Source organism: Neodiprion fabricii, chromosome 6 (assembly GCF_021155785.1).
Source record: "Neodiprion fabricii isolate iyNeoFabr1 chromosome 6, iyNeoFabr1.1, whole genome shotgun sequence".
Lineage (NCBI taxonomy): Eukaryota > Metazoa > Arthropoda > Insecta > Hymenoptera > Diprionidae > Neodiprion > Neodiprion fabricii.
In genome coordinates this window covers 6,599,350-6,624,221 of record NC_060244.1, presented here as the reverse complement: position 1 = coordinate 6,624,221, position 24,872 = coordinate 6,599,350, and the positions used below count along the sequence as shown (strand labels likewise).

General features: G+C 38.8%; 2 protein-coding genes across 6 annotated transcripts; one reads left to right on the top strand and one right to left on the bottom strand.

The window, feature by feature from the left end:
* The first annotated feature begins 975 nt into the window (after positions 1 to 975).
* Positions 976 to 24,670, top strand: LOC124185078 (low-density lipoprotein receptor-related protein 6). Of its 2 annotated transcripts, XM_046575455.1 has the most exons (9): positions 976 to 1,287; positions 13,200 to 15,156; positions 15,300 to 15,584; positions 15,669 to 16,201; positions 16,279 to 17,361; positions 17,666 to 20,988; positions 23,745 to 23,959; positions 24,081 to 24,301; positions 24,429 to 24,670. In XM_046575455.1, exons 1-6 carry the CDS (start codon positions 1,221 to 1,223, stop codon positions 18,577 to 18,579), a joined length of 4,839 nt encoding a protein of 1,612 aa, XP_046431411.1. In that variant the 5' UTR covers positions 976 to 1,220; the 3' UTR covers positions 18,580 to 20,988; positions 23,745 to 23,959; positions 24,081 to 24,301; positions 24,429 to 24,670. The 2 variants fall into 2 exon arrangements, with proteins under 2 accessions (XP_046431411.1, XP_046431412.1); XM_046575456.1 differs by lacking the exons at positions 17,666 to 20,988; positions 23,745 to 23,959; positions 24,081 to 24,301; positions 24,429 to 24,670 and having other exon boundaries at positions 16,279 to 17,036; positions 17,138 to 17,317.
* Positions 20,137 to 23,830, bottom strand: LOC124185085 (polyglutamylase complex subunit TTLL1). Of its 4 annotated transcripts, none has more exons than XM_046575476.1 (9): positions 23,703 to 23,830; positions 22,435 to 22,566; positions 22,272 to 22,337; positions 21,945 to 22,123; positions 21,659 to 21,845; positions 21,368 to 21,569; positions 21,027 to 21,257; positions 20,836 to 20,945; positions 20,137 to 20,752 (listed from the first exon to the last, which is right to left on the bottom strand). In XM_046575476.1, exons 2-9 carry the CDS (start codon positions 22,539 to 22,541, stop codon positions 20,617 to 20,619), a joined length of 1,218 nt encoding a protein of 405 aa, XP_046431432.1. In that variant the 5' UTR covers positions 22,542 to 22,566; positions 23,703 to 23,830; the 3' UTR covers positions 20,137 to 20,616. The 4 variants fall into 4 exon arrangements, with proteins under 4 accessions (XP_046431432.1, XP_046431431.1, XP_046431433.1 ...); XM_046575475.1 differs by lacking the exon at positions 23,703 to 23,830 and adding an exon at positions 22,698 to 22,777; XM_046575477.1 differs by lacking the exon at positions 23,703 to 23,830 and having other exon boundaries at positions 21,945 to 22,142; positions 22,435 to 22,497.
* Positions 24,671 to 24,872: the final 202 nt, after the last annotated feature.

The window sequence follows — 24,872 nt, the reverse complement described above, 5'->3', positions numbered from 1 at the left end:
AGAATGATATCTATTATCTATAATATACTGTAGCTAAAACAAAACTCCTCATGCGCCAACTTTACACTTCAGTATTTCATCTTGTCCATCCTAGATCTCTTACTTATTACATATATATACATATATAAATAAGGATATATATATATGTATATGTATACGTTTTTATTTTGTATTTCGATAATATAATTATTACTTTATAATCATAATAATTATTATTACTATACATATTATATTGTTATTACGAATGACACAAAATATACCTATGAAAAATTATAAGTCTGGATTTGCACTACTTTTTATTGCAAAAAGAAAAATTATAATTGCGTATTTATTGCGATGGAAATTTGTATATTTCAATGTATTTTAAACGAAACAATTATATATATACATATATACATATATACATACGTGCGTATGTATACATATATATGTGATAAAAAAATAAATAAAAGACTTATCTACACACCTATCACAACTTTTTATATTTATTATATGTAGTAGACGGCCATTATGAAAAATAGGTTCAGTGGTCGGCCACTCATTTTAAAAAAGCAATCGCATCACGAAAGTATAAATATAAAGCAACGAAACAAACTATGTAGTACCTAGTGTGAAAAAATGTTTGGTTCCAAAGATGCTTTAAAAAAAAGTGATAAATTTGGATAAAGTGACAAGTTTTATGTGATTACGGAAGTGTACACTAAATTCTAATAGGAGTTAAAACAAGAATAAAAGAAAAAAAATGTTTAAAAAATGGCCGACCACTAGCGCATACATTTACCCATTATAAGTCTATGCATTTATTCCGTGCAATGAGAATTTTTACAGGTGTGAATCAAACTCCCAGATAATTTGATTCAAATATCCCGCCTGTGCGCGCTATTTTCGCAGCAGCTCCCCCCCCCCCCCCCCTCCCGCTTTCCGCGTTACTTTCAGCGACGAATGCGACCGTTTCATTCAACCGCGTATGCTGTGCGCGTTTAGTTGGTCGGCGTCGGCTTGTAATGTTGTGTATTCTGTTATTTGGCGGCGGGAGCTGAATGCTGATCAGTTTATTGTTGTTGTTGTTGTCGTTGGTGGTGTTGCTGCTACCGTTGTGCACGTAGTGACAAATGTATTTGTTTCAACCTTAATTTAGAATTAGTTGAAAACAGTGACGAGTGTGCGGAGAGAAACGCTGGGAGGCAGGTACATGACGAAAAGTACAGCCAGGACATAGGATGACTAGGACAAGTCTTTGGTGCATCCTGGCTGCTTGCATTCTGTGCAGTATTGCCTATTGTGATGGTGAGTTTTCATATTTAAATATTGACGCCGAATTTATGCCAATATTGTACATTGCATCGTCTATACGCTCGTTGTTCGAAATCAATTTCTTCTGCAATTAGATCTGCATCAGCGAAAACGCATCATGTATTATATTTCTCAAATTTGTAGCTTTGACTATGAGGCCGATATCCCCTCCTCCTCATCACTTCCGAGTAGCATGTTTTTAGGCTATCCGAAATATATTTTCATACAATTCTGACGTTTGTTCTCGTATCTTATTAACGTTCGTTGTGATTACAGACGGTTTCTTTTCCTAGGCTAGCTAACCAGACCCTTTTTCATTCCTTTCTTTCGTACTTATCTTATTACTCTTGTTTTTTGTTTTTTTTCTACAACCCAGGGTGGATAAATATAGAAATAAAACAGACTAAACTTCGGATAAAAGTTGAGGTTAGGTCTCGGATACGCTCTAAGGCTGATCGGGACTCCCGCTGTGGAGTGAGAGAGCGTTGGACCCGTAAGAAAACAAGTGCTCATTTATCTCGCACGAATGCATGTATGTATGGGTGTATGGTCGTATGGAGTATTGTATGTTTCACAGCAGCACGTCGCTCGGCGGATCCTGCATCCCTCCTGAAACAACGCTCCCCCCTCTTTCCGCGGCCTGTAAAAAAAAAATAAATAAAGTAAACTAAAAAGAAGAAACTGTAATAGATGCACATCGATCAATTGGGGGTCAAGGATAATGTTATTCTCAATCTTGATAACACCATCCGCCGAATTAAAAACAACCAGTAAAAGCGCGTTCCGTATTTGGTCTATTATTTAGTTGCATAAATTCTTGGACTTGTACCTACGTAACAGAAGTTGGCAGGAGGCCCGCGGCTAAAAACATAATAATTCCATCTCGGGGCCCGTCGCCTCGTACGTATGTGTATAACACACCGAACGAACCCAACCTCAGGAATGTAGCCCCCCCTCCCCCCCTCATGCACCCTCTTCTAACAAGCTACAATATAAATAAGGTTTCCAGGTGCTCGGATCCGACCGTGTCTCTATAGCGTCAGGATTCAACCGTGGGGGCGATCGCCTTGCTAGGATACGAGACGACGTGCCTCAATCACCTCTCTACACAAGTTAAAGAATTCTATCGTGCGTTATGGCAATTTGTAGTGGCAGGATGCGTTACTAGGGAATGAAAAAAAAAATCGTATACCAAGCTTTTTTTCACCGCGAGTGAGAAACCGCTTGACATTCACTAGAATCGTATCGGTGCACGAGATAAGATCCTCGCTCGACATTTTTTATTTTTTTTTATTTTTATTGGGGACTTTACGGTGGACCGTAAAAATCACGGAGATTCGGTGGGTTTCTGGTTGTTTGATCCTTTTACGCGAAGAGGAGGGATGCGTATTTTACATGTAACATATGTACATGTACAGCTACCGTTGCTTCTTCTTCTTGTGACTTGGTACAGTAGTTACAGAAATAACTAACCCGCAGCCTAAACAGTAGTCGATAAATTACGCGAGTTGAATATTTGCTTTCTTGAATTTATTTATAGCTTGAAAAAATACCCATGCCCTGCGAGTCGCGCACGATGATGCCTATGGTTACCGTATGGTTTACCTACGGTACTTATCTCTTGCAGCTCTGCGAGGCCCTTGATATATGTAGGTAGGCACGAACATGAAGAAGGTACGAAACCGATGATTGTACGTGTGTGAAAATTGTATCGCACATAGTGCGATGTTCGTGTGTATGTACAATAGGAGAGCGAGGTATTGGGAATTAGATACCGATTTTCGGTACGGGTTTCGTATTCGATAGTTTCGGTTAACCGAAATATCGAAATTTCCGTAAATACCGAAGTACCTAAATTTCGGTGACTTTAATCTACAAATATTGTCGGAAAAAGACTAAGAAAAATCTGTATTGAACTGTAGTAAGTACCATTAATCTGAATAGTATTTAGATTATCAGAAATTTCGGTACTTCGGTATTTACCGAAATTTCGTTATTTCGGTATCGGTTTGACAGAAGGTTCCCATACCGATATATTTCGAGGAAGGAGATACATACCGGAAAAAATTCGCTATACCGAAATACCGCGCACCCTTACTGTACAAGTTTTATTCATTTTTGCTTGTGCGCCTGTTTTGCAGATAAATTTTATAGATACGATGAACGAACGAAGAGTTAAATTCGAGGATCAATTACTTGGGACATACATGCATATATTTTATAAGCTCTCATTGGCTGATATCGTAATGAAAATAATGTTATTTTCATCACATCCGATTCCTCGTCGTCTTTCTTTTTGGATCCGCTCACCGTTTTCCCTCCTCTAGGCGTTGGCTATAAATAATATCTCTCTCTCTCTCTGTCTCTCATTCGCTCGTTTTTATTTATTTATTTTTTTTTTATTCTTACGAGCGGCGATCCTACAAAGGGCACCGAAATATATACATACAACACAGCTTGTATTATGCAGTCTTGGCTCTTGGAAGTGCTTGAGATAACGCGAGAGAAGAAGGCACCAACGACGACCAACAGACGGGCATCTGATGCGCCTCTGTTGCTCGTCCTTCGGGCCACGGATGAACGTTCCTCGATAAAAACCCGCGAATATCAGTTAATCCAATGAACCAGCGGCGCCGCGACTTACAGGATCCGCATAATTCACACCTCCAGATTTTGTTTCCGATAATAATACCATCCCCAATGAATATTCACTATTTGCACCGTTGAATCTCCGTACGTGTACCGCAAATATTTAGTGACTCGGACTATATATCTGCACGTATAATATAGTGTAGTATTATAGTCGATGCCCAGAGGAGGCTGGTTGAAGCAGATGCAAAGGCAATAAGGTTTTCTCGTGACGCGCCACAAAGCTACCAAGTTATGCCGACGAATTCTGATTGGCCAGCGGTGGCTTCAAAGCATTGTTTACTCCAGATCGAGAAGATATAGGCCGAGTCTGCGGCATTGCAGTGCAATCTATGGATGCTCCGTTGTTCCTCCTCCTGTACAATGTATAATACACATCGTACATTTTGTATCATACAAGTACCGTATGGAGTATTTGATAAGCGACGAAGAGCGTGCCGATAAGAGAGACTAGAAATAATAACTGCCTATGTTACATTATTAGTGAATAATCTTTTTTGTTACAGATAATAATTTTTTCTTTCCATTGCTGTTTTCCTTGTTTTTCCAAATAATTGAACATATATCTGTCTCACAATTTACGTGAAATTATTGCATAAATTCGAATCATGACTGTTTTATTGGATATAATACAAGTTTTTTAAAATAAATATCTAGCGTGCCGTTGTGTCGGCAACTTCATTTCGCATTTTCAGATGATCACGCATCTTGTTCCTCCGATACCTCGGTTTATTACGTTATACTGCAAGGCGTGGAAAGGCACGTGGATGATTCACGCCGCGAGATCCGTCCTCGCGTAAATATCAACCTGCGAACGATTCGTCGATCATAAGCTCTTTATTACCTGTATGTACACCGTTGCAAAGGTTGCAGATTTGGTGCCGTGCCATGGATTCGCGACGAAGCGATGATTACAACCGAGGGGAGCCGTACCGGGTATCGACGTGTGTAAATCTTTTATGCTGCATACTCAGCGATTATTATATATTTTAATGCATGCCAACGCTTTTGACGATCCACCAGATTATTGCTGCAAGGGGATAGAAGAAGAATGTGTTTCGTTACTGATAATTGCCAATAAAAACTCTGCGGAGGAGGAAAATAAGGCGGCGGGAATACGAAGCCTCTTTTTATATATATACGTACCGAGATCGTAAAACGCGCTCGTCGAAGCCCTTAAGTTTCGTTCGCGGGAGGTCTAGACTTATATTACACTCGTATTTAAAGTCCTTTTTTTACCTATCTTTTATCGCTCTAATCGCTAAATCTTTTTCACCGCATATTTCATCTTTTTTATGAATATCATTAAAAACAATCATGCAGAAGGCCAAGACTAACTCTCCTTATGTAGTTGCGTAGATATTATATCGACCCCACCATAAATGGCACATGTGTCGAAATTCCACACGCGATAGAAATCATGATCGTCGATCTGGATCCTTCCGAGAAACGAGAGTTAACGTGTTGGAGAAGTGGAGAAATTTTACAACCAAAAAAATTAAGCTAGACATTTTTTTTTTTTATCAATATCGATCTTTGCCGGTTTGCCAATTTTTTTATTCATGGTTTTTTTTTTTACGACTTTCGACTCGATTTTCGATGCTTTCCATATTTCAATTTCACTCCCACCCCCCATCTTCCTCTCTCTCTCTCTCTCGCTCTCTCGATTCCACTTTTCTCGCAGCGCTAGTCATACATACATAAGAAAATTGCTCCCTTCTGAAAGGCGAGCTTCTTTATAGCAAACGGGAATAGGGAGGTGCAGGGTGCAATACCGACGACCAAGATTGCGAAAGACCGAGGAGGGACGGTCTGCTCTCAACTCTTTGAAGACGAACCTTTGCTCCATTGCACGAAAATTGCCTTTATACTCATATTATATATCGGCCGAGAGAGTTCGAGACTCGATATCACATGTAATACATTATATACGTATATACGAGGTGTGGCTATTAAATAACCGGACTGAAGTCATAACACTTTTTATTCGTCACCAATTACAGCAGAAATTTTTTCATCTTCGATGTATAGCTCTTGGCGATCCCTACACCGCTCCATACGACGTTTCCATTGTTGAAAGTAGTTCTGGAAGTCCTCTTCTGTTAGCTGTTCGAGAACCTTCGTCGATTTTGCTTCAACCGCTTCCACACTTCCAAATCTTTTCTCCTTCAGCGCCGACTTGACTTGACTTCACTTGGGAAATAGAAAAAAGTCACAGGGGGTAAGGTCGGGCGAGTACGGTTCTACATCGAGGTTCTGACGGCCCTACGTGAGAGCAGCTTGATCGGACCAACCAACGAACGAATTGTGGCCTCTGGGTTTGCAGTTGGAAGAAAGGCCGAGGCCCCCAGCGTGGGCCTGATGATGCTGCTGCTGCTGCTGCTGCTGCTGCTGCTGGATGCCATGGAAAGTCCTCGCTAACAAGACGTGGAGGGCGTGCTCGCAAGGATCACTACTGGCTGGCTCTCTTCTCTCGAGTCCTCTGTGCGGAGTTCCATTCGAACGGGGACAGCGTCGTCTCCATGTTATATAGGCAGCTGCCTGCTGCCTATGATTATAATGCTCTCCCACGCCACACAGCATCGCGAATTCCCTCCTCCTCCTACTCAGCACCTTGTTCCGTACATTGTAAAAAGACCGAGTCAATTACCGCGTGAACCTTTGATTCGATACACACGCTTAGCCTTCGTTAACGCGAAGCGATTGTTCGGTATTTCTTATGCAATAAATCACGCTTTTAGTTGGACTTTATTTTATTTTATTTATTTATTTTTTGTAAACTTGACTTATTTTTGTACATCTGAAACGAATGACGTCTATCGCCGGGATAAGAGATCTCGCCTGTGAGTGAGTCAATCTACGCCAGACGGGACGTAATAAATTAAACTTTTACATCGATGTTTCCGATTTCGCTGTAACGTTTTTAACCGGGTCTATGGATGAAATAAATCATTGAACAATTTTTTTAAAACAAATTTCGTCCCTGTTTTCCAAGTTGCACGGGCGTGGAATTCAGGAAGAAGAGCTAAACGTTCGAAACATACACTTAAACGGTCATATGTTTGGATCTATTCATCCTTGAGACTTGATCCAAAAATCATTTTGAAGCTGTTGAATCAGACTATTAACATAATGTAATAACTAACCATTTTATTTGTTACAATCAAATATGTTATTCAAGCGTGATTTTCGAGGTAAAAATATAGCTTGAAAATTTCGAAATAAATGTGAGCGTATTCTTTGATCAATTCTCTACAAGACTTTGAAGTTTTAGAATGAAACTCCGATAGAAACTGTGTTGAAACGATTTATTTATAAGCGACAGCGCGCCTCGAGAGCGTGCGAAGCTGTTCGCATTCAAGTACACAGAATGAAACTCAGATTACAGAATGCTAATAATTATTTTCACATTTTGGAATATTGGTTCATTGTTTTTGGAACGCATGTTTTTCCAGTACTGGAAAATCGGCGAGTGATAAATTGCGAAGGTTTTCTGCATAATGCATTCTACCATGTATTTTGACGTTATCTATTGTCCTGGTTTTCAGGTTACAGTTTTGCACAAAGAGACTGACCCTCGATCATCCCCTCAATGGCTTTCATTGTGTTGCTACCTGTGGTTACAATGTTCACGTAGTTTTGCACAAAGAGCCTGACCCTTGGTCATCCCTTCCGTGATTTCTTAGTCGTTCTTCACTAACGGAACAGAAAGATCCGAATTATGACAACATTTTAGGATTGGTCATTTAAAAAAATTCAAAAGAAATTTTTCTTTCACCCTAACGTGATGACCGGTAAGAAGTTAGACCAAGCTGCGAAGAATTGTGTCGTGGATGTCTGTACTTATAACGTTACGAGTCGTGTAACACCGTATTTTTAAAGAAAAGTATCCACATTTAAAGGTCCGATTTTCAAAATCTTGTGAACTAAGACCAAAACTTTACGTACTTGCTGAGAGTGGGCGGAAGAAATTCAGTTTGCGACTGTGTAATCCATGAGAGTGTTAAGTTAATGTTAAACGGGGCAAAGATACCACGGCTGACAGCCAACACATCTCAGCCAATAAACAATTACAAAGATTGTTTGGCGCGAATGACGCGTAACCTACCGACCGGCCACCGATTTTCACTTGAGGCAATGTTTAACTTACCCAGGAACGGAAGATTCAGTGAATCAGCTGGAAGAGTTGTTTAAAGACGAATTGATAGATACCCTGATGTACAAGCAGTGGGTGTCGGTAGATCGAATAAATTTGAAAACGATTCGATCAGCCGTCGAAGAATTCTTAATAAAACTTTGGGCACTGCTAGAAGGACTTGTAACGCAAGTGTTTATCGCTCAGAAGTAGTCTGCTTATTTTTCTGAAAGAAAGACGCAATTACAATGACGGGAATGCTTACTGGTAAGCAATTTTTCAGTAAATTATGCATTTGTAATTAAAGATGCGATTCAGGGTACGTCCTTTTGCAGCTTATTACATCGAAGACAACGCGATCTGACGCAAAAATTATATCGCCATTTCGGAATGTCTGAAACATGACACTGTCTACGTCCATTTTTTTTAACGAAATTTTGTCAACTTTTTGAAATTAGAAATTCGAAATTCGAATAAAATTATTTATTTCTACGATGGAGCGAACTGCACAATACAAAAACTAAAAGAACTTTTAAAACTGTGTCTTCATCGAGAGGAATTTGGAGTTGTTGCCGAATGACACTTTTCCGCTACCTCGCATGGAAAAGCCGCAGAATGATATAAATTTAAAAATATCAATTTCGAACTTTTCACCGAACAGGATTGACAAAGAGAAATAGCTGCATTACAATTTCGTTTCGAGAAAGCTAAACGTGGACGAACTAAATCAACTTTTTGACATACTGACATTCTATTTGTATTTTGCCCCTGAGCGAATATGAGACTTCCAAATAAATTTAATGTAATATAATGTGAGTAGATTTTTATGTAAGATTTTGGATCATAATTTCCATATTGTTGGTTAAATATTTAACAAACCTATTATGATATACGTTGTTTTCTGATGTTTTCGATATTTTTAGTACAGAATAGATCTCTACATGTCCACCATTTTCTCCTTAGACTAGCTACACGTGTACCCGAGCCAGCTTTCTGAGCGGCTGCGCGCACCGTCGCTTATGAATAAATCGTTTCAACATAGTTTCCGTCAGAGTTCCATTTCATAAGTTTACAGTTTTGAAGAGTATTGATCAAGGAACACGCTCATATTTATTTTGGAATTTTCGAGAGATGTTCTCGCCTTGAAAATTGCATTTAAATAATGCATTATTTTATAAAAAATGGAACGGTTCATTATCAAAGGATTCAGTCAATATATAATAACAGTGTGATTAAGTAGCTTCAAAATGGTATTTAGATGAAATCTCTAGGATGAATACAACCAAAAATACGACCGCTTGAAGTTGAGTATGTTTTCGATTTTTGTCTCTAAATTTTGAATTTCACGCCCGTGTAACTTGGAAAATAGGGATGGCAGTTAGAAAAAAAAAATTGTTCCACGAATTTATTTGGTTCATAGAACCCGTCAAAAAGTTTATAGTTAAATTGCAAACATCGAGGTTAAAATGCTCGAAGTGGAAAGACTCCTGTGCAAATACGCTAATGATGTATGTGTGAATTCAGGAAAACTTTCCTATTTCATTTTAAAAGTTAGAGCAGGTGGGAATTCTATACACAATACCCTCGATCTGTTCGACCATTCAGGTTGGGTTGGGCTTGGTTGGGTCTATGATGTTATAGGTGCGGGCCTATAGTATTAAAACCTGGTTATATGGGATTAGGGGTCTCAAGTCCCAACGGAACTGAACAGGTTTGCCGTACCCTAGCTACGCTATGCTTTTCTTTGCGATGTTTAACCTCAGGGGAGCATCTATAGCCTCGACTGGCTCGTATAAATCATTATGGTTCGTACTGTAGTTAGCCTTTGGGGGTGGGAAAAAGCGGACCGAGAAGAGGCGGAGCTCGATGGGGAGAGTCGTGAAACAGGAGCAGATGGTGTGAGGTTAGCACGACCATAGCTATAAAAAAAAAAAAAAAAATTCGGCGGACTGTATCAGATGGTTGACAAACCATACGCCTAACGGATGTATATTTTTCGATCATACAAGGCGGATGTAATGAAACAAAGAAATTTGTACCAAGTTTTTTAAAAAGTTGTTCACTCGCGGGCCAACTCGTTGACAAAAAAAAAAAAAAAAAAAAATAAGGTAAATATAAAATGGACAGGGGATTGGAGATTCGACCATTTGGCACAGAATGTCCTGTATACTTTCACATGTACACCGTATATGTAACGAGCGTAGGAATTCAAAGAAACAAGTTCTGCATTCTTAGCATAGATGGTTCACTATTCTCGTTTCCGTTGTGTTTCCTTCCTTTCCATCCCACTGTGCGTGTAAAATACTGAAGTGTAAATCCCTGCGATCGATCGCGATCTCTTGATTTATAACCGTTGAGAAAAAATAAATAAATAAAGAAAAACAGTCGACACTTAATCAAAGTTTTTCTGTAATGACAGAGTCGGTATTAGAAATTTGATGTGTATATTTAACTCGTTGTGAGAAACAAATTCGTATATTTATATTCCCTGCGATTTACGGTCGTAAAGTGGAATTAACTAACGAGGTCAATTGAATTACCTCAAATTGGGATTTACGCTGCAATTCGTCTCGTTGCTGATTATTAGTTTAAATGCACGGTCGCGTATCTTGATTATTATCATTATTGTTGTTGTAATTAGTATGCTCATTAGGCACCTGCTTCATCCCGCGCTTGAGATATGTGACAGTTAATCAGACTGCAGTATACAACACCACTCGTTTCAATATAATGTAGCTGTGTGAATTGATTTATATATACATGTGCTCGACTGGACACGAAACGTTTATTTTCTCGACACTTCGTCACGTCCGGTTGTCTTCGCTTAATCATATATAGGCAGGCATGGCAGGACTATAATAGCTTCACCGCGTCGCTTCACGCCAAACAATGCATTCAATCTTTGTTGCAACAGCATTGTTGGTAATTTATTATACCAAATTTACTGCAGATAATTGATTTTTGTGATTTTATGGAGTTCTGAACGTTACGAGTGATTCATAGTTGCAGTCATAATTGATCAACCTGACGCAGTCTTGCCATTGCAAAGTCGCCTTATTGGTCACCATTCGTTTAGAAAACGGCACTCGAAGAACTTCGTCTTTGGCCCTTCTTCTTCTTCTTCTTCTTCTTCTTCTTCTTCTTCTTCTTCTTCTTCTTCTTCTTGTTCTCCCATTCCATGTATCAAACATATGGATACATCCGGTGATACTTCTTCCTGCTGTTATAACGACGAGGCCATTAAAGAAACAAAGAGATAAAGAAGGAATGTAGGAAAAAAGAACACGGAAAACGCAAAGTATAAGAGCGAAGGAATACGAAGAAAAACGATTGCGTTTCCATACGTTGCTCAGTGTAAACAGAGATTACGTATCTCAATTTACACGGTTTCAAATTTCGTTTTCATATCTATAACGTGGATTTTGAATCTCAATTAAGGATATAGATTCGAGAACGCCTCGAGTTTTCACTGCAGTGACGTATGATTGTTTCGCCGATTACTGCATCGCTATTTGTTCATTGATTAGATACACAAGAATTGAGTTCATCATCTGCACGCCAAGTTAAAAATTGAAAAGTATAGTGGTTAATCACTAGTTATTCTGGAGTACCGAATGAACTATCGAATACCGGGTTTGAGTTTGCCAAAAATTGTACCGTGCAAGAGTCGTGAGTAGTTTAATTAAGTACCTGTTTAAGGTTTAGCGTGACCGAGTAATTGAGCCTGCTGCACGAGTAAACGTTCGTTCTTAGCACGTTACTTACCCACTGAAATATAATTACCCCGGTATCTGTCGTGCTGCAGTCTCGAAGCCTGTGTTCATGTATATTGAGTTCTCCATGCGCAAAGCTAACTATTATTCAAGGAACAGACGAATTTTTTACGTATAATATGGCTCCGTGCAGGTTCTGACAAATAGCAAATTTTTTTGTACCAACAAATCTTCGTTTCGAACGTATCTACGGTTCGAAACCTGATGAGGAGAAAATTGCTGAATGAATTTCTTACTTCAAAAACATTTTGATCTCTTTTGAAGCAATTTCACTGTATAGGGTGATGATAGATTCATGGCTTTCCGTATAACGGAATGAGAGATGAAAGGCAATTTAAATGAGTGGATTCAGCCGCGAGGGGGGGGGGGGGGGGGGATGGAAACGTGATTGCCGGCTTAAAAATTGATTTACATTTAATGTAAATTTGAATTTACCTAATGATTAGCCGATGCTTATGTTAATGACCTTTACGTAACATAACTTTGCAGTTCGCTCCACGACAAAGTCTTCTCTTGTCTCTTATTTCTGCGGTATATACGTATGCCACATACAAAGGATCCCGCACAAATCTTATGGGAAATTGGCTTACGGTGGAATTGGTCCGAATTCGGATACGTCGTACATTTCGATGTCCTGAACAAAAGTGTCCACGGAAAGGAAGCGTAATAATCCCTCCTAAGAGCTAGGTAGCGGCTCGAGAAAGGCTGAATTCCGTATTTGGTTCTTCGGGCTAATTCGGACTTCATCCTATAGTATATTTGACACAGGGAAACGATGCATTTTCATTTCAAGGAGAAATAAAGAAATGGTATGAATTATACAAATTTGCTAATGTAATTTCATAGAATCCGTGGTATTTCTTTATTTTTGCGTCGGAGAGTTTTTGTTCAGAATTGTGTGTAGAATGGGGCTGTTGAGCCTTTTTTCGCGTTCTCGATATTCGGAGATATGTACGTCATCGTCGAAACCGACCAGGGCACCCCCTTAAATGTCGTCATAACAGACCCGGCTTTGAGAGTGTCTGCCCTCGAGATAACAGCGCCAAAGAGAATAATAATGTGTTGGAGTGCATAATGAGGTAAAGAGAGACCCTGCTTGTTACCCGGTCAAAGCGAAAGTTTCTCACCTTTACAAACGAAAATTCACGCTTCGCGTCAGAGGCTTGTATCAACAGCCACTGCAGCTTACCGTTACACCTTGTTATACCGAGTATGCGCTTGGAGCTTTTCGAGCTAGACCAGACGTACCTTTTCTTCAATCGTTGAAAACGAAACTGGAATTTCTACTTCAATAATGATAATACTCGTGATTCTTTTGAATAATGTTTTTTCTTCCTTCTCTGTTTCAGCATCACCATCGCTCCTTTTCGTTACCTACAAGGATATCAGGGTGGCGAACGTCTCCCGTTCCAACAAAGTATCGATTCTCGTCAAAGATCTTTCGCAGGAGAGCGCAGCTTTGGACTTTTACTACGAACGAAACCTGGTGTGCTGGTCTGACAGTGGTCTAGAAGTGATACAGTGCGTCAATTCAAACAGCACGTATACCGGGGACAAGTTTACAGTGGTAAATTCAAGCATGATATCGCCCGAGGGTTTGTCCTGCGATTGGTACACCGGTAAGCTTTATTGGACAGACGGTGAAAAAAAGCATGTAGAAGTTACGAGCATCGACGGTTTACACAGAAAAGTACTTTTTTGGACGGAGATTTATCAACCTCGTGCGATTGCCGTTGTACCTATGAGAAGTATACTATTTTGGACGGATTGGGGTGACGTGCCCAAGATCGAGACTGCTGCTATGGACGGTGATCCTAACACTCGCGAAGTGATCGTATCTGAGGATATATTCTGGCCAAATGGTTTGACCATCGATTACGAGGCAGAATTGGTATACTGGTCGGATGGAAGGTTGAAGTTCATTGCTGTTATGGATTATCACGGTAAGAACAGAAGAAAAGTCGTCAGCCAAGGACTGGATTATCCCTTTGCTATCACTTATTTCGATCAGAAGTTGTACTGGACCGACTGGCAAACATGGTGTATTCACTCGTACGATATTCAGGGGCAAAGTCACCCCAGAGAATTGTTTCACGGTGAATACATACCGGGTGCCATAGAAGTTTGGGATCCAAGGAGGCAACCTTACGGCGATAATCCGTGCAGGCACAACAATGGAAATTGCTCCCACTTATGTCTGCTCAGTCCGAAACCACCAGGATATACGTGTGCCTGTCCAACTGGCGTTAAGCTCATTGATAACACTACCTGTGCCAATGGACCTGAGGAACTTCTTCTCATTGTACAGCGAACTGAGATATGCCGGCTGTCGCTTGATTCGCCAGACTACACAGGGTTTCCGCTTCCTTTAACCGGTATCAAATATGCGATTGCTATAGACTTTGACCCAGTTGAAGAAATGCTCTATTGGACTGACGAAGCGGCCTGTGGTATACGGAGAACAAATCTGAATGGTACCGAACAGGAGGATATTGTCACAACGGAAGTTAAAAATCCTGGCGGTATCGCTATCGACTGGATAGCCAGAAATTTGTACTGGACCGATACAGGGACTGATCGAATAGAGGTAGCTCGTTTGAATGGAACAAGTAGAACAGTGTTGATAAACGAAGATCTTATCGAACCAAGGGCTATAGCATTAGCACCAGAATTGGGTTGGATGTTTTGGACAGATTGGAACGAAAAGAGACCAAAGATTGAACGTAGTAGCTTGGATGGTAGCGATAGAATTTTACTAATTACTAAAGATATTGTTTGGCCGAATGGTATTGCAATTGATCTAGAGAGGAAGAAAATATACTGGTGCGACGCAAAGACTGATAAAATAGAAGTGTGTAATATGGACGGTACCGACCGAAGAGAAGTCATCACTGATAATTTACCCCATATGTTCGGATTAAGCCTTTTAGGAGATTATCTATACTGGACGGATTGGCAAAGAAGGAGTATAGATCGAGCACATAAATTGACTGGTGCCGATAGAGAAGTCATCGTGGATCAAATGCCCGATGTCATGGGGTTGAAAGCCGTACATTTAGGAATAGTTGAAGGGACCAATCCATGCGCAATTAACAACGGCGGCTGTAGTCACTTATGCTTGAATAGGCCTGGTCATAATTACGTTTGCGCGTGCCAAATTGGGTACGAATTGACCAAGGATGAACGAACCTGCGTTATACCTGACGCGTTTCTCTTATTCTCAAGGAAAGAAAACATCGGACGAATCAGCATTGAGAATGCTAATAATGATAATATCATACCTGTAACCGGGGTAAAAGATGCAAGGTAATTGGAACTTCCGTGCGATGAGTCCTGTGAAATGTATTAGGACTTTCCATTTATTTTTGGACCTTTGTAATCGCATTTTAGTAAATCACGATGATGTCTAAAATATTATCACATTAAATTAATGGTCCCTTGCTTTTCAGTGCCTTAGATTTTGACATGAGTGACAATCGAATTTATTGGACTGACATCAAGGTAAAAGCGATAACTCGGGCATTCATGAACGGTTCCAAAATGGAGAGGGTCGTCGACTTGGGATTAGAAACCCCTGAAAGCTTAGCGGTCGATTGGATATCCCACAATTTATATTGGAGCGATACAGGGACACAGAGAATAGAAGTTGTACATTGGAATCGGTATAGCAGACGTGTTTTGATATGGCAAGACCTTAGCAAACCCAGATGTCTGGCATTGGATCCAGGAAGAGGGTAATTAATATTTTGTATTAGTTTTTGATGCCACGGATTTGTTATACCGTTACCTAATTGTTGAAAAATTAATCAAACTTTCAGGCACATGTATTGGACGGAAGAGCAGGGTGTTGGTAGCATAGAAAGAGCTGCACTCGATGGCTCACGAAGAACAGTGATATTATCTCACATTGGCCAAGCACATGGCTTAACGATCGATCATTTGGAGCGTCGTTTATACTGGGCAGATCTTTCCATACCTGCAGTGGACAGCTACGATTTACAGACCAAAAAGAGAAAATCAATCATCACTCAGAATATAGTCTATCCATTTAGTGTGACTCAGTATCTGGACTATATTTATTGGACAGATTGGAATACAGGTGATATTGAAAGAGCCAACAAGACGAACGGGGCGAATCGAACAAAGATTCATAGTCGGTTAGAATCCGTTACGGATTTATTGGTCTTTCATGCATCGAGACAATCCGGTTGGAATCCATGTGCTGAAAAGAATGGATATTGCAGTCATTTATGCATAGCTTTGCCAGGAATTGGCGGAAAACCGTCAACCACTTACAAATGTGCTTGTCCGACCCACTACAGCTTGGCACCTGACAACAAAACTTGCATCGGTGAGTTCAAATCTATCACCAAATCGCAGTTCTTGGGTCATAAAACAGTTAACACATCTTTTTCAAACTTTTTACAGCTCCCAAAACCTTCATAATTTACAGCCTTCGCAATGTTATTGGTCGCCTTTTACCTGACACCAACGAATGTCCAGATATTGTACTGAGAGTTCAAGGATTGAAAAATGTTCGCGCCATAGAATTTGATCCCATCACGCAGTATGTCTTTTGGATAGACAGTCGTATACAATCGATCAAGAAGACACTTGAGAATAAGCTGCACGTGGCGGTAGTGATTCCTGGTAGTTCAGGACATCCCTTTGACCTAGCTTTAGATCCTTTGGGAAGATTGTTGTTCTGGTCGTGCTCAATAAATGATGCAATCAATGTCACCAGGCTAGACAATGGATCGATGCTGGGAGTTGTGGTGAAGGGTCTCGGCGAGAAGCCAAGAAGTATAGCAGTTCATCCTGAGAAAAGGCTGCTTTTCTGGACGGATATAAGTGGTGATGTAAAAATCATGCAGAGTCTGATGGATGGTAAAGAGCGAGTAGTCATTGCATCTAACTTGGAAACTTCTACGAGCATAACAGTTGATCCCATCTCTGATCTTATCTATTGGACTCATGGAAGACAAATCGAGTTTGCAGATCTGTTAGGCCGGAATAAGAGAGTCCTGGTTTCCACCGGATATGTCAGTGTAACACACATGACAATTTTATTTGACTACCTGTATTGGTTAGATAGAGAAGGACAAGTGATCGAAAGAGTCAACAAGACATCAGGAGCAGGAAAAAAAACTTTACCCAATCGTCATCACATTATCGACCTGGTTTCTGTAAGAACTCCACATGATAAAGTAATGGAATCGCACATTTGCAGTCCGCTCAATAACCACGGAGGTTGTTCTCATTTTTGTACTGGAATTTCATCACCTAGATGTTCTTGTCCCCAATCACTTGTACTCTCGGATGATGGTCGAACTTGCAGAGCAACTGCAGCTTGTGGTGCTGAACACTTTACATGCTCAACTGTTGCTAAAAATTGCATACCAGCTACTTGGCGTTGCGATGGCCAAAGTGATTGCCCTGATGGTAATGATGAACTAGGGTGTCCACCATGTAGACAAGATCAATTCAAATGTCAGAATGGACACTGCATTGGTAAGAATCAAACATAAATTTGCAATGTGCTCTGGTGAGAATTTTAGTTTCGCACTTACAAATAAATTGTGATACAATTTCTATTCTTTGTCTTCAGATTGTTAGAATTCTTTTTTCAGTTTAACGTCTTACAATTAGAGGCACGCAGAAATTTTTTGTTCGCTCATACTATCAATGCTAAGGTATTTTGGAAGCAGTGTTTGAACTTTTTAAATACTTGTAGGTTTGATATCCCATTAAACAAGTACATTCTATTAAACTACCAACTAACTAGGGCAGTATTGTTTAAATTTGTAAATTTCAGATATGTCCTGGGTTTGTGATGGTACACCACACTGTGTCAACGGGATCGATGAAGCCCACTGTTGTCAATCTAGAGAATTTCAGTGTACAACAACAAGGGTCTGCATATCAAGATCAAAGCTTTGCAATGGTTGGGATGACTGTGCGGACGGTAGCGACGAAACATCACCACCTTGTACAGCAGCTATTCCTACAGCAGCTATTTCTACAGCAGCTATTCCTAAGCAGAATGGTGCAATGCTGATAGCATTTGGGCACGGCATATATATAGTTGGTGCTCCTTTAGTGATATTTATAATCATATTGGCAGGCGTGGGTTATTGTTGTTGCAGAAGAAGACGTAACAACGCAGGCCTGCCAGACATTTTACACGATTCAGCAGGTGAGCCACTCTCTCCTAAACATGGGAGAGTTAACATAAAATCAATGCCTATCCAGAAAAATGGAAGAAAAGATTTTAAGCCTGTTATGGAGACTGTCAGATTGTCAAATTTGAACGGAAGTAGCATTGGCTCGAGCTACGATCGTAGTCATATAACTGGCGCATCGAGCTCTACGAGAGGAAGCTCGGCTGGCAGTTACCCTCAGGAGACGTTAAACCCTCCTCCTAGTCCGGCTACTACAGCTAACTCAACAAGATACTCTAGTAGTAATGCATCTAGATACAGACCTTATCGCCATTATAGACAAATTAATCAACCACCGCCTCCGACACCGTGCAGTACTGACGTCTGCGATGAGTCTGACAGCAATTACCCTGCACGGTATAGGTATGAAAGTGAGCCATTTCCACCTCCTCCTACACCTCGATCTTACAGTCACAGTGATGCTGCTATGAGCTGTCCGCCTTCACCTAGTTCTAGGTCTTCAACGTATTTTAGTCCGTTACCTCCACCGCCGTCTCCGGTACCTTGAGTAAACATGTAATTTTATGATACTGCCTTGATACGAGGTGTAGATCTCCAGATTTGACAAACGGTAATGGCAGCTATTCGACTGCATTCATCTGCTAATTCGAGCTTTACTCAAACCATGAGACACGCTTCGCTTGTGAGAGCGATATGACGGGAGTAAATGCAAAATTCGTACGTACAGAATTTAGTGTAATTAATTCATAAAGTGCAAATATACATATAGATAACTTACCCACCTGTACAAAGCCAATACCATTGTGCCTGGTAGATACGATTTGGTCTAATTGTGTACAGGATTTGTTTGTACAGCAGTATGGACACTTGTACACATAGTTCATAGTGGCCATTGTAAATATTGTACGAGTGCAAGCTGACGAATGTGCGTGTGAGCCTGTAGATATGTATAAGCTTACTTCTAAAGGGTATAAATAATTGTAAATTACTTCGTATTAACTTAAGTTACAACCAAAATCAGCCTACATGACGCGGACATGACAAGGTTGTCGTCCTTGTGTAAATCTAATCCGTAATTTTTTACTATACTCCGTTTATTGTGATATACAATCTAAATCCGTACTTTAGTTGGGTTCATAATCGAGCATGTTATTATCATAGACACACATCCGTATTCTATGTTGCTTACCTTCCCAGCATAGAACCAAAGGCTGAATTGGATACATGTTTATGGGGTATTTGAATTTTCTATTACACAATCATGTTAGAAGACTAAATAATATAACTATACCTATAAAATTTTAAAACCTTTTGAATTTATCAAGATTAGTCTATTCTTTTCCTTTTTCTGACAATATGACTTCTTTTTCTAAAAGTGACACTATCTTTCACAAGTTTGCCTTGTGCAGTCTTGTTGCATTCCCAGCCGAGGCTGACAATAGACATAGATATATGTATAATGCAATTAATGCTACAATATTCGTGTTTATTGACATGTAACTGCACGTTTTCAAAAAAGCTCCGTCTTTTACGAATTATTCTGATTATCCAAGGAAACTTATTCAAGAAAAATATCTTCAAATATGGGACACGAAAACATAACTCACGAAATAATTGGATAGCTACTCCAGCCAGAACTAAAAATTTTTCTTCAAATTAGTGTTTGTATAACTAACTTTATACTGCCGTCAGCATTATTCGAGAATCTTACGTGATTGTAAACTTGTATGGACAAATTGTGATTTACGTAACACTGATAGCACTGAAATTTATTTTTTTCATCATTATATATTTCAGTACGCTATTAAAAATAGTTCAGTTCCGTTCAATTAAACTGATTCTTGAACACCACTTTCTTCAAAGATCATTTTATAATTGGTGCGAAACTCGTGATACCCAAAATTGAAATATTAATTTTTGCGAAGGTAGTGATGCACAAACTTGAACATGGGATTGTTCTTGTGACGTAATTAAAATTCATATAACTGTGCCATGGTATGTATATACTTTGTATTGAAACTTCTGTAACATTGAAGTTGATTGGAAAATCGCAAAATCTCGAAAAAATTTAATATGATATTTAAGAAATTTTTCAATTCTATAATTCCACTGGTAGTATTTTGAGCAAGATTTCTGATTCAATTTTTATTCTCGTTTAGTATTCAAGACTGAAATTATGACCTATATTTTGTATGTTTGCCATCATCGCATCACATCATTATAACTAAAATATTTATAAGAATATAAAGATAATAAATAAAACTTTTGTTAATGTATTTTAAATCATAGTATTGCTAATTATTATCAGCATTCATTCTAAGTAGGGAAGCAGAATTAGAATTCTGAATCAATTCAACAATTCGTTAAGTGTATTTCAAATGCGTTTGTTTGTAATTAATTCACCGTTCAACATTTGCCGCATTAGCGGCAATACTATTTACCAAAGTACGTTACAAGTAGATTCAGTAATAGTAATATTAATAATAATGAAAATATGAATATCTGCTTTATTATCCAAAGAAATAAGAAGTGAGGTTCAGCTACAACTGTTTTGCAAACGAATCCAATTCCCTTATGTAATACTTTATTTCCATTTGTTTGATTGATTTCGAAATTTTCCTGTAGGGTTGTCTCTCTCGTCCTGGGCTGCTAATTCTTCATCCAGGAGTAACTCAAAATTCCCCATAGCTTCAGGCGACGGACACTTATTCCATCTGACGCTATTGTGAATGGAATAAAAAACTTGCTAATCTACGATACCTCAATTGACTTGATATCAAATTAAATGATCAATATGACTTACTCAGGTACACCGTCGGGAGGAACGACTACTGATATAATGTTGTCAATCAATTTGTACTTTAGAATTCGATCGTTCACCGTAGTGGAAGTTAAAGATGGTGATGCGTTAACCTGGTTAATCAAAGAATTCAGAACGTCTACCTCATATATCATGGTATTAAAAACTATTAATTTTTTTTTTTTTTGACTGACCTCTATTAACCATGGCTTTAGTTTATTGTCAATGATAATATCATAGCCATAGCACTCAAAGCAGTGTCGATCGTTTGCCATTACCGGAGCAACAGCTTTTAAAGAGTGTACGATACACCAAGAAATATTAGCAAAAAGTTTTTCTGTCACAGACTTTCCTCGAGTACTTTCTAAGTACAATCTCAAGTTTTGTACACTCATTTTCCCACCATGTAAGCTATTGTATTCATCCTAAATTCAATTCACATGATATCAGTTCCAACACGTGCTGTGATTATTATTTTATCATATGCTCGTTTTATTTTTGTATTCTAACGCTTGTATCAAATCCTCAAACTCACTCCATGTTTTTGTACAGACACGTTTGTCAGATGAACATACATATTGTCAAGTTCTTGAATACTAGTATCGTATTTTACTGTGCAAAATCGACAGAATCCAAGCTTGAAAAGATATGCCTTTAGGGGTCGAAATGAAGTGATTAGCACATACAACCGAAGATCGAATTTCTTCCCCCCAATTAAGAGTGGATTGTCGATATACCTGATGAATGCACATGCAATTTGATGAGTAATACAGTTTGAAAAAGAAAACGAATCTGAACTTTTATCCTTCCAGTTAATACTTAATACCTGGAAATAACGTATGATTCTTTAGTAAGGTTGGGGTTGAATGGATTTCTAGCTTCACGAGACCATCGCTTCAATTTACTCAATTTGTTTATAAGGAATATTCCAGCCCCCTGTGATTTACCACATGGTTTCATTATCCAAGTACTTTGTGGAGACTTGCGATATTCTTCCACAAACATATTATAATCTATTTGTGAAATGTGTTTCCATTAATAATTATATACCCACTGAGAAAATGGCAGGTTTCTGAACACTGATTCTTCTTTTTTTGGATTATTATCAATACCTGCTGGTAGTACAAATGTAACTGGTATAAAATCGAGGTGAAGATATTTTCCTGGTCCGTCTCCTCTCTCAGCGAGCAGGCTTCCTTCTCTCTCCAAGTCTTTTCGGTATCTTTTTATGTTTTTCACCAGTAAATCTTTGCGTGTTAGTTCATAGTGATTGGGAAAGTGGTTGATGGTTCTGAGAATATGATAAAACACTATTTTTTGTTTATGCTGGATTAGAAATGAAATTGAATCAAAATATTGCTAGTTACTTAGCTTACTTGGTTAGCCGTTATGACTATACCATATACTTATTTATAATTAACAAGTCTAATTTAACTTACTGATTATCACTCATTCTGTAGCCAGTTTCCACGCTAAAAATAGTTCGGCATGATTGGGTGACAGCCCTGAAAATATTTGTTTCATGTTTCACAATAGTCGAGTTAAACCAGCTATCATCATTGTAAATACTTATTTATTTTTGTAATTCGATCGAATTTTTACCAGTAAAAATTCCAATCATCTTCTGGACCAACTTGAGTCCAGCCTCTTTTTTCAAAGTTGTAAACTATAACGGACTTGTCCATATCCGTACAGAATGTCACCCTCATCTTGTCCGTTCCAATTGTTGGCACTCTGTGAATGAAGTCATTCTTTTTCATCAGATCATTAGATTCACTAGGGTTCTTAAAGTGAATAAGTAAAGTATATTGTTTATGTGAATAAGGCTTTAAAAATTCGGTCTCGATAACAGCGTTATTTTTCACCTGCCATAAATAGTGGATAAATTGTTCGTAACAGCCCGTTTGTTATCGGCAACCGAATTCGCCATTGTTGACGAATGTGCGGGACGATGTTTGATCAATTACCAGAAAACTCGCGGGAAACGAGTGACAACAATATTACTTCGATAAGTGATTAAAAACACTTCCGTGATCAATATTTTATTCAGTCGTCGAAATTATTGACCGAATATAATTAAATAAATTTTGAAACCTCAAAATAATGAAACACTTGTATGAAATTAAAGTGCCGTGCGAAAAAAATTCACAATATTGGTAATCCGGAATCATAATAATAAAACACGATTTTAATTGCGGTATTGCTGATGGTATACGATTTGACTATTTTATTACTTATACAGATCATAATGGATCTAGTTCATACAAAGAGAATCGTAGATTTCTGTAAGAGGGTGCCCTGGTCGATTTCGACGTGACGTATATATCTCCAAATGTCAAAATCGACGTATCTGAAAAGTAATAAAAGGCAAATTCTGAATAAAATCACGCAAACACATTTTTATTTGACGCAGAAGAAAGAAATGGCATGAATTCTAAGAATTTATTATTGTGATTTTGAAACCCTCTTTTGCATTTGAAATACGTGGACTTCGGTATTTGGAGATATATACGTCACGTCGAAATCGACTAGTTTGCAAAGTTTAGTCGGCTAGTCAGAAAGCTTAGATGATGGGAAATGTGAAAATGTGAAATAACAGAATTTGATCCCCAGGGCACCTCATAAGCGCGCGAAATCGCGGTAGCAGAGTCAAAGAATATGAATCAACGGAAGAGTCGTCGATCGCTGCGTCGATAGGGGGATAGCTTTGAAGTTGGCTTATGAACGAAAATTTTTGCTTCACGTTTGAAATTTAATTAGACGACACGTGCGGATCGTAGCTTGAAGCAGTAAATTGTGTATTATTACGAGTGAGAATGAATCTGAAGAATTAATAAGTTGATAATTGCAAAGACATTAAAAAACCAAACCTTAATTTTGAAAGTGTATATAATTTCAAGTGCAGTCGTCAGTTTTCAGGGCAGTTTTCACGGATTGGCCTCTCATAGCGATGTTTTTGTTTACAATTCTTGGCCAATAGTAATCTACTTTTCCGGACTCTGTCAACAAAAGCATCAACGTCGAGTGACGAATACAATATACCCCCTAATCCGTATACGGGTATTTCACTAAACATCAATCAACGATCATCACACCAAAATTAATTCCGCACGTGTTCATTCGCATGGTAAGCCGCATTTTTCGTAGCTTGTGCTTCAGCATACGTATGGATTTGCGTGAATTTTTGGTTGAAAGGTACTATCGGGATAAAAGTAATCAGTTTGAAATTTTTTGTTCTTTGCCTATAGCCAATAAAATGTCACCCTCGGCTAGTCCTGCTAAAGGTGTGCAGTGGATGCACTATGGAGCAGATGTGATAAGGCACATTGGACGGGGACGAGGAATAGCCCGTTCAAATTTACCAGTAGGCGAATGCCTATGTCAGAGGTCCCATTGTTACCTCCTCTGCGAGGTCTGCGGCTTTCTCGGATGGGGACGAATTAGATACAGCTGTCCAAAACATCCTCAGGTTCATGGACAATATTTTTATTAAATTATCTACATAACGAGTGAATTATTTTGTAATTATTTCAGATGATCGAGACTATCTATTAATTTGCCATATACGAATCGTTTCGTTTGCTTAATCTTTTCAGACAATCTTTCTGATCGATATGTCCGAATGTCCTCGATGTCGTGCATATGGGTATATGATTATGGAGTTTTAAGAAGACAATTACTGCGACATACTTGAAGCGCCAAAGATATAAAAAAATATGCTGGGTGTACATATTTAACGTTATTATTTTCTCAAAGTAACACGAAGCTTTAAGTTGAATCTCAATTTCTGGGAATGAATGGTATGCATCAAAAATAATATAATGCAAAAGCATATCGGTCGAATTTGCAAAATTCTACTGTTATGGAGTCAGGAGTTTTTGAACCTCGAAGCTGATCTTTGTATTATATTACTTATTCAGTTATCAAGTTTTCACACAATATTTTTGACATATCTGGCTGTGCCTAAAAATAGTATTTCGAAGAATATCGTTTTTGCTGTCGGCCATTTATTTACAGCATTTGAGTAAACAGATATTACT